The following is a 9,401-nucleotide window of genomic DNA, read 5'->3' on the forward strand; positions in this document are numbered from 1 at the left end:
ACGCCTCTTTGTTCTGTCTGAAAGGACATCTCATTTAAAAAAAAAACAAGTTTTGATATTGGGGGCAAAATCCAAAGGGTGGCGCAGCTCCTCCTCTTTCTGCTCGCCATTTCCAGTAAAGTGTGTTTTTTTTTGCAATGTTACGGTAAACAGGGCTCTTTCGGTCACTCCCCTCCTGGTTGAGTCGAATAGGACGCCAGACAGTCACAGGAATGAGCCGGCCTCCCGGAAAACAAAGAGCGAGAACACACAAAAAAAATGGGTGGGGCGACTTTTTCTTTAAAAACCCCCTCCCCCCCTTCCGAATCTCACTCAGTCGGGGCAGAGATTTAGTTGAGGAAGGGAGTTAGTGAAAGTGAGGAAAAAGTTTTGAGGCGCTCGGATTTCCTGCCACCGCCGTCCCCTCCCAAAGTAGCAGTAGCTCAAACCCCCACCCACCCCCTCTCACTGACACTCCGGCTCAGAGGGGGGCGCGATGATTGTGGACAGAGGCAGTGAGAACGGCGGCGAGCAGAAGAGCTGTCTGATGTCGAGTCCCATCAACCTGGGCTACTTCTACCAGAGCTCCCCGGCAGCCAGTGAGCCGAGCTCTCCGGCCACCCCCACCTCGCCGCAGTCAGACTCCGAGTCTCAGAGTGGAGCCTCGGATGGGGGCGCTCAGTCCGCAGGTACAAACACCCCAACCTCCTGCCTTCAAATACTTCCAAAATATATATTTTTAAAAACTGATTTCCGCTATTTCTGTTTTGCTTAACCTTGTTCTAATTAAACTTCCAATCTCGCCCTTCCCAATTTCTCTCCTGCGTTAACCGTGTCGACGTTTGTCCAGTTTCAGTCGGTGCAGCCGCGGTGGTAAATATGGAGAGGAAGAGGGCGCGCTTTCTCCTCGGTGACTGCACCTCCAAATCTCCTCTGTCTCCTTCCTGAACCAGCCTCGCATTTAGAAAGTCCACCTTCACAGGGGACCCATTAAAATCCCACTGAAGCCGAAATTTGGCGGTCTTTCGGCACACCGGGGAGTGGATTTATTTTCCCTCTGTTCTCTCCTGTAAAATGGTCAGTTCCTGTGATTTACCCCGTCGCCACAACTTATGCTTTCATTTCCGCATTTGTTTATATGTTTGAGGGGGCGGGGGGGGGGGAATGAGCCGGGTGTGGTGTGCGGCGGCTGGGTTTTCCACTATTTTTTCTCTCTCTCTCTTTTCGGCGTCTTAAGTGATTGGTGACTTAATGTGTCGTTCACTTTTCTTCCTCACAGCTCACTTTGGGAGGTCTCAGAGGCGACCCTTCCAAGGAGTTCGAGTGAAGAATCCAGTCAAGGAACTCCTTAACAATTTCAGGAGCACCCGCAAAGGCAGCAACCTGGAAAATTATCCGGTAACACTCGACGCCTAACTTTATTCAGCCCTTTGTTTTTTTTTTAATACAGGAAATGGTTAAAAGTTTATTTTTAATGTAAAATGCTGATTCAATGTTAAAATCAAACTTGAAAGACTACTGCAAATGTCTAGCACGTCAATGTGCAGTAATCTTGAGTTAAATGCCTCCGATTCTGGAAACTAGATGCAGGAAAATAATTATAACCGTGTGTAACAGAACATTTTTTTTCTCCTTCAATGCAGCCCCAGTTGAATTCATTGGAAGAACAGTTTTCTCGTAAGTAATTTGTAATTCTGAGACGACTAACTTTATTTGGCCAAAATGCTCCATTATCCATTGTACAGAATCAATAATCTGTTTTACACCTCCACAGAAATAAGAAGTCTCCTGGGTGGGGGAAAAAGATCTGCTTTGGAAAATCTGACTGATACACCTCCTTATAAACGATCACCAGTTCATGCATCATCATATTTGCTGGTAAAAATAACCAATGTTCTTTCTTTCAAAATTTAGTTTAATTACCTCCTGGATTATTCCTGTGATGGTAAACATTAGTATTGCAGATGACATAAATATTGATTGGATGCCTTCAGGAATATGAAGGGGACAAACAATGTTATAATTTTGTCAAAACAGAATGAAACTTGTGTTATGGGAACTTCAATTTTGTAACTTTTTTTGCTACAGTATTAGGCAGACATTGTGGCAACATAATTGTGCCTGGAGTCAACCATTTATATACATTTGTTACTTGACTAACGTTCATATGTCTCTCTCTCGCTCTCTTTCATTAGACTCCGCCCCAGACACCCAACTCTGTTGAGAATTCAGATGGAGCCCATAAAGCTGAACCAAGGAATGATGTAAACCCGGATGCTCTTCAGGACATAATAAAAATGTTGCAGAATGACACCCATCCAATCTCCCTGAATACAGTCCAGGTCAACTGGACCAGTTTTGCCAAAGATGACAATGTTTTTCAGGGAGAAAGAGGAGTGCACACAGATGGTTATATGCAGGACCTCCAACATAACCAGCTAACCCAGTGCCAGGAATTGCAGCAATTCCAAGTCCGTAGTCCTCTTCAACTCACTGGACAGCATAAAGGGTTTCAACATTTTCAAGGCGTAGATCATTCACCAAATCTCCAGCATGTACTTAACCCTGGAGCTGTCCAGTGGGATCAGGTGTCAAATGAATTTCCACAGTTTATGGAAAATTTTCAAGTGCACCCTAACCCTCTTCTGTCTGAGGAGTACCCTATTCTTCAAGGCCAATCCGTGGGTGGTCAACCATCACCAGAATTTTATATCCCAGCTTGCAGCTCCCTGCAACCCAACCTTCCGGAAGATGCACCTCATCCTGCTTCTATGTACTATCCAATGCAATCTCCAGGCAAGTCTTTCTTTCAATGGCAAATTGAACAAGAGGAAAATAAATTATCCAACCTTACTCAAGAGCAACTTATTTCCAAAGACTCTGATGGTGATACGTAAGTATTATTAAATCTTACTTTTGATATTTGGTGAAAAAACAATAAATGTCGAGGTGCCTGTTCCTAACCGGTTCTAATGCTGCTTTTCACAAGAAAAATCTATGCCCCCCCCCCCCCCCCCCCCCCCCCCCACCGTAAGATATGGGAGCAGAAGTAGGTCATTCAGTCCATCTGCCAGCAGAAAAGGTGTTTACTGTTACAGAAAACTTCCCACCAGCATCTTATCGTTTATGGTAAGTATAGATTTGAAACTGCATCTTTGTAGAACACTGTTGAAGCTCCAGAACATTCCATGTACCATTCCATGTACTATGTCCTTAGAGGGCAGTGCCAACTGTGGACTTCCATATTAATCGTGCTCTGAAAGTGTGGATCATCTTTGGTGGTCCAGAACACAGCCATCCCAATCTAATGTACACAATAAAATCCCTCTAAGTATTAAATAGCATATTCATAACTATCCCTAATAAGGGTCTTGACAAGTTTAATCCCATTTGGTCATGTTCTGTCAACGAAGTAGCCAGTACCAGCAATTGTTCACCCCAATAATTTATTGAAATTTTTATTGAATGAAGGTATCTTAGCTGGTGCTACATACTATCATTGGTCAGCTAGGTTTTGTTGCAGAGAGGATAGTAGCACTATATTCAATTTTGGTCAGACGGAAATGCTCCGATTTCGACAAAGTAAGGATTGTGCTATACATTGAAGAGGCTAAATGATTAATTGATTATAGTGCAAGCAACTTTTGTTTTATAGTATGTTCTGTTTATATTTTCCAGTCTACTGCATATTGCTGTTGCACAAGGCAGACGCGCTCTTGCATATGTCCTTGGGAAGAAAATGGCTGCGATTAACATGATGGATGTTAAAGAACACAATGGCCAGGTAGGATATATTGACTTATTAATCATTCACTTAACATTGTCTTGACTTTGAGGGCTGCTTGAGTTGGAAAAAGTGAGTTTTGTTTTGGATCAAATTGGCTTGAAGTCATCTGTTAGGGGTAGATTCCTCTTTTGCATGAAAGTCTTCTTTGCATTACAGGCCATGTTTGCTTCAGCAAGGTGTTGAACATTAACATTAATGTTTAACTTAAATTGACTTGTTTTTCAATCTCACATTTTCAAAATAGCTGATTTAGCTGTTTGCTTATTACTCAGGTTGCTTATCAGAAAAGTAGTATTATCAGTTAGGAATTTGTTATCAGTTCCTTCGTGCAGGTTGGTCATTTGTCAAACATTACAGGAACTTTTTTTTTTCCTCTTACAGAGTGCTTTGCAAGTAGCTGTTGCTGCTAACCAACATCTGATTGTTCAGGATCTGGTCAGCCTTGGAGCACAAATGAACACTTCAGATCGCTGGGGCAGAACACCACTGCATGTGGTCGCAGAAAAGGGTTTTGTTCAAGTGCTTGTGGTAGGTGCCTTTTCTGGTTGAGGAATCTGGTTTTTAAAAAAAATATATATAATGCTTAACATTCCATAGAAACACTTAACGGGGTAACTGTTTAACCTGTCTAAGTGTGAACCTCACAAATGAACAATTTTGCCTTGATTTCCCAAACACCAATTATTGTAACATTTAAGTACATGCCAAGGACCCGGTTCGATCCCGGCACCAGGTCGCTGTCCATTTGGAGTTTGCCCGTTCTCCCTGTGTCTGCGTAGGTCTCACCCCCACAACCCAAATATGTGCAGGGTAGGTGAATTGACCATGCTAAGTTGCCCCTTAATTGGGTTGTTGGGGGGGGGGGGGGGGGGGGGAAATTGGGTACTCAATATTAAGTACAATGTTATGTTTAATAGACATTTCATCTTTGGATTGTAAAGTGTAGTTTTAAGATGCGTTCTGTTATTGGTTGCCCTAGTCCAAAGATTCTTGTATGATTTTGGGATTCCTATTGGAACTTGTAGGAAGAAATAGTTCAGAAGACTATTATAAATGATGAACTATAATTTGAACATCTTCTCAGCCATCCGTCCTCACTATCCAGTTACTAAACTAGTCTACATAGGGTAGTAACCCAGCATTTTCCTGTAACTCCTCAACCCATCTCTTTGATCAAGCTTCTTACCATGTCTCTATCTTCCCTTGGTTCCATGTCCATTTCTTTACATTATATCTTGTTAATGGTGGTGGTAAGGCATGTAGAAGTGTTTTACAAATAATATCACAATAAAAATAACTTATTTCAGCTGGAATATTTAAATAAATTGACTTAATCGAATCCCTACAGTGCAGAAGGAGGCTTTCAGCACATTGAATCTGCACTGACCCTCCGAAGAACACCCTACCTGGACCCACTCCCCCACCCTCTTCCCTTAACCTCGTATCCCCACATAACCAGCACATCTTTGGACTGTGGGAGGAAACCGGAGCACCCGGAGAAAACTCACGCAGACACTGGGAGAGCATGCAAACTATAATCTTTGTCGCAAGTAGGCTCACATTAACACTGTGTAATGAAGGTACTGTAAAAATATACACAGGCCGGAATTGAACGTGGTCTCTGGTGCTGTGAGCCAGCATTGCTGTTGTGCTGCCTCATCTGCATATCTGTCATTTTTATTTTACTTGCCTTAACTTACAAAGCCTTTTTTTTGTTTGCTTCTGAGCAGGCTATTGAAAAGGGAATGGCACTAAGTTACCAGCATCTCAATCTTGAAGCTACAAACTTTGATGGTAAGATCAATTGCTACCAATTGATGGCGTAAAAGTCCAATGTCCGAATTGCTTATGAAAGGGAACAGCGAGTGCACCTTTTGCTGGATATCTATCACCTTTTTGCATTTGAATTATGTGTATAATGATTTTTGCCAACAATCAAGAATTTCTCACGGGGGTGGGGTTTCTACATTGTGTGTTTAAAACCCATTTGCATAATGTTAAAATGTAAGCTTATTTGCATTTACTGCTGGCCATCATTAGGAATTTTCCTTCTGTTTTAGGTATGACTGCTCTGCACTGTGCTGTTCACGCCCAGAACCGTGTGCTGCATGAGCTACAAAACAAAATTTGTCGGCAGCCTCCATCTGTTGAGGACCAGGAACTAGCCGTGAAAAGCAAGAGCTTGTTGGAAACAATTAAAACACTTTTGCACATGGGAGCATCTATTGAAACTCTGGTGAGTTCAGCTCTAATGCAAGTGCTGATGAAGCCACATGGAAAATTCAACACAAGTAGGCGGTTGTGAATAATGCAAAAACTTATTAGTGTTCATTGGAACAAAACATAATCTGAGATGGCCTGTGACCGCTCTAATTAACCTGTGAATTTCCCCTAGGATCGGAAGAGTGGTCGTACACCTCTGCACTTGGCTGCTGAGGAAGCAAATGTTGACATTCTACGTCACTTTCTTGAGCAACCAACCAGCCTTAATGTTGTAAATGCCAAGGTAAGAGACTTTCCAGAAAAGGGATTTTGATGAAAAAGGATTTGCTGCAGAACAACATTTTGACACATTAAAGGGACTTTTAACATCGACTTTGCTAAGATTCCTGACCCCTCAACATGGTAGTGATCTTTGTAAGACTTTTTATAACTTCACAATTTGAGTGTTACCTTGATGATGTGAATGCACAAATTCAATTTAAAAATTGGCCACATCCGCATTTATAGAGACTTGTCTCGTCAGGCTGAGTTGTAGTCTGGAGAATGTTTGAGGAACTTTCCAGTATTTGATCTTTCTGTTGTTAAAGAGCTTTTGTTCATCTTGCAGGCATATAATGGCAACACTGCTCTTCATGTCGCAGCGGGCATGCAAGACCGGGTTAGTCAGGTTGACGCTGTCCGACTTCTGATGAGAAAGGGCGCTGATCCGAGTGCCAGAAACCTGGAGAATGAGCAGCCAGTGCACCTGGTGCCAGATGGTGCAAGAGGAGAAGAGGTGAGTGAGGCAAAAGAAGCTATCCATTTATCAAACAAAAGCATTCCAGAATTTTGACAGTAGATGTGACCTGATATAAAAGGAAACATTTTTTAATATATAAATTTAGAGTTTCCAATTAAGGGGCAATTTAATGTGGCCAATCTACCTATCCTGCACATCTTTGTGTTGTGGGGGTAAAACCCACACAGACACTGGGAGAATGTGCAAACTCCACACGGACAATGACCCAGGGCCGAGATTCAAACCCGGGTCCTCAGCGCCGCAGGCAGCAATGCGAACCACTGTGCTGCCCTATAAAAGGAAAATTTAATGGGGGGGAAAAAAATAAAAGCATCTTTCTTAAATACTTTTTTTTTTTGGAAACCCGTTTCTTTAATAATCACAATCATTTTTTATTCACAGGTTAAGCGCATTTTGAAGGGAAAAGCTGTCCAGTCAAGAATGCATCTCTTCTGATTTCTTGTTCAGAATTGTCACCCCCACTGTCAGTTAGGCAGTCCTATTAGATTGTATAGAGATATTTGCTCCTCGCTGGCAAATGTGTGTTGTTTCTTTGAAAGAAACTTTAATTGTTGACTACTGTGTAGTATTGAGTAAATAAATAATGGGCCAGATTTTCCCCCGCAGCGTGTTTTGCAGCGGAGGTGGCCCACCATTGGCTGGCAGTGGGATTTTTCAGTCCCACCACTGTCTGTTGTTCACTCCCTTTGATACCGCGAACCCATGGCGGGGACTGGAGGATCCCGCCGGTGGGAACAACTGGAAAATCCCGACCAATGGTAGTGTACACCTGTATCTTCTCTTAAACGTCAGCTGACTTTTAAAATGTATTCTAAAGGATCAGTGCAGTACTGTGTAGTTATGTATCAGCTGCATATATCTACTTAGGAGTCTAAAGGCACAACTCCAGTATAATTAAATATATACACATTTGTTACTAGTGTCTGATTTAGGTAGAACGGTCATTCTACTTAAACTGTTCTGTATGAGTTTTATCTTTGGATTTCCTGCATCAAGAGGAATGTGAAAGCTCCGATGCTGATGTTCACTCATCCTAATTGCATTTTGTAATTGAAATGCTGAAGGACTCATTGACCAGACCTAAAGATTTATTTTGAGTGAATTTTTTGTTTTGGAAGGAGACCATGGATACAAAGTGAATCGAGTGCCTTTTCAGTTTTTTAGTGCTGACTTCGATATTTACATGAACATTTTCTATTCACAAACTGATACATGAGCAGTAAAAGCACACTTGCATCTTACAAATGATTTTGGCATTCTTGAGATTGGTGGTTACAACAATTGAAGTAGAAAGGGATCAAATAAATATTTAACATTAACATGGAGAGAAGGAGTTGCACATATGATGCATTTTTAAACAAGTAAGTAATAAAGACAGGAGCAGGTATCTGATCAGAAGAGGTTACATGGAAATTCGATGTAGAGTATTGAAAAGCTTGAAAGAAGTCATTACAGATGAGGAAGTTGAGGGAGAATCATTTTACAGGATATAATCCAGAAGAGGGATTCAAAATGCATGCAGAATGGAACCAAATGATAGAAATTGATTTTTGGTGCAATACAAAGTGGTACAAGTTGCAAAATCTCATTCCTGAGTTACGATGTGTAAATATGTTTATACTGTTGGCTGTCTTCGTTTTGACAAGCACATAATGTAGTTCTCACCGGTAAGGCAGATTTTGTTCTATAGTATTTGTATATTTTGTGTAGGTTGTAAGAAAAAAAAATCCTCAATACATCATTATTGTCAGTGATTTTTTAAAAAATTCATCTAAAAGTTTACCATTACTGATTCTTGAGTAGAACAGTTAATATACTGAAATGTTGTTGCACTTGGTGATATTTAGCAACTTTTTAATTGAGAAATGTGGAATGATGAATTAGTTGGCCTTAAAGAGCTAATAAATAATTATTCAAAGTCATTTGTTCAATCATGTTTAACAAAGTATGTCTTGTAGACAGAGTCTAAATGTTATTTGACGATGACATTAAATATTTGATGCATTAACTGTGTGGTGTTTGTTTTGTGTCATGGAGTTTCGTGTACTGTGGTCCAACAATAGTTCCTCAAAGTAGACTTTTTTCTAATCTAACTAGTCAAAGCTCTGCCTTTGCTTCATCTGGGCAGAGACGCATCTCGGAGAGGCTTAGAATTATCCCATTTTCAAACTGCATTTATCTGGTTACTGAATTCTTTCTGAAGTAACATTATTACATGTCAGATTTAAAAACTAAAGCAACTACCATTATTTAGTTAGAGTGAGCCATTTATCATCTAGTTCTTTGCTCCATCTTGTTTGATAATGGGTGACCAATACCTCGACTCCATTTCTCCCATTGTTGCTCTATATACCTGATACTGTACCTAACCAAAATGTGTCCATTTAAAGTTTTACTTGGCTCTTCCACTACTTCCAGATTTTTGCTGCAGCAACTACGAGTGCCCTGCCTATAATTTTATGGCCTCTATTTTTGGATTTTCAGCACCCATTTATTGAGTCTATTGGTCATTTTATCTCTCTATTGAATCAATTTTTTATACTTGAGAGAACATGAACAATGTTCATGCCATTTGTCCTTGTATTGTAGCTCTGGCATAATACCCGTAGCCAA

The 9,401-nt window shown here is 40.9% G+C and overlaps 1 protein-coding gene and 1 long non-coding RNA gene across 2 annotated transcripts; one reads left to right on the forward strand and one right to left on the reverse strand.

Annotated features, from left to right (window-relative positions):
• The first annotated feature begins 219 nt into the window (after positions 1-219).
• nfkbiz (nuclear factor of kappa light polypeptide gene enhancer in B-cells inhibitor, zeta) lies at positions 220-8,796 on the forward strand. Its single transcript, XM_038801821.1, has 12 exons — positions 220-668; positions 1,259-1,377; positions 1,623-1,656; positions 1,754-1,857; positions 2,175-2,872; positions 3,658-3,763; positions 4,148-4,294; positions 5,497-5,560; positions 5,827-6,002; positions 6,162-6,272; positions 6,597-6,764; positions 7,170-8,796. Exons 1-12 carry the CDS (start codon positions 476-478, stop codon positions 7,221-7,223), a joined length of 1,974 nt encoding a protein of 657 aa, XP_038657749.1. The 5' UTR covers positions 220-475; the 3' UTR covers positions 7,224-8,796.
• On the reverse strand, positions 3,644-6,648 carry LOC119968885. The gene is made up of 2 exons (XR_005461260.1): positions 6,440-6,648; positions 3,644-4,320 (listed from the first exon to the last, which is right to left on the reverse strand). It is a non-coding gene; the product is annotated as an uncharacterized LOC119968885 (long non-coding RNA).
• Positions 8,797-9,401: the final 605 nt, after the last annotated feature.

This window comes from Scyliorhinus canicula, chromosome 7 (genome assembly GCF_902713615.1).
Source record: "Scyliorhinus canicula chromosome 7, sScyCan1.1, whole genome shotgun sequence".
NCBI classification, from domain to species: Eukaryota; Metazoa; Chordata; class Chondrichthyes; order Carcharhiniformes; family Scyliorhinidae; genus Scyliorhinus; species Scyliorhinus canicula.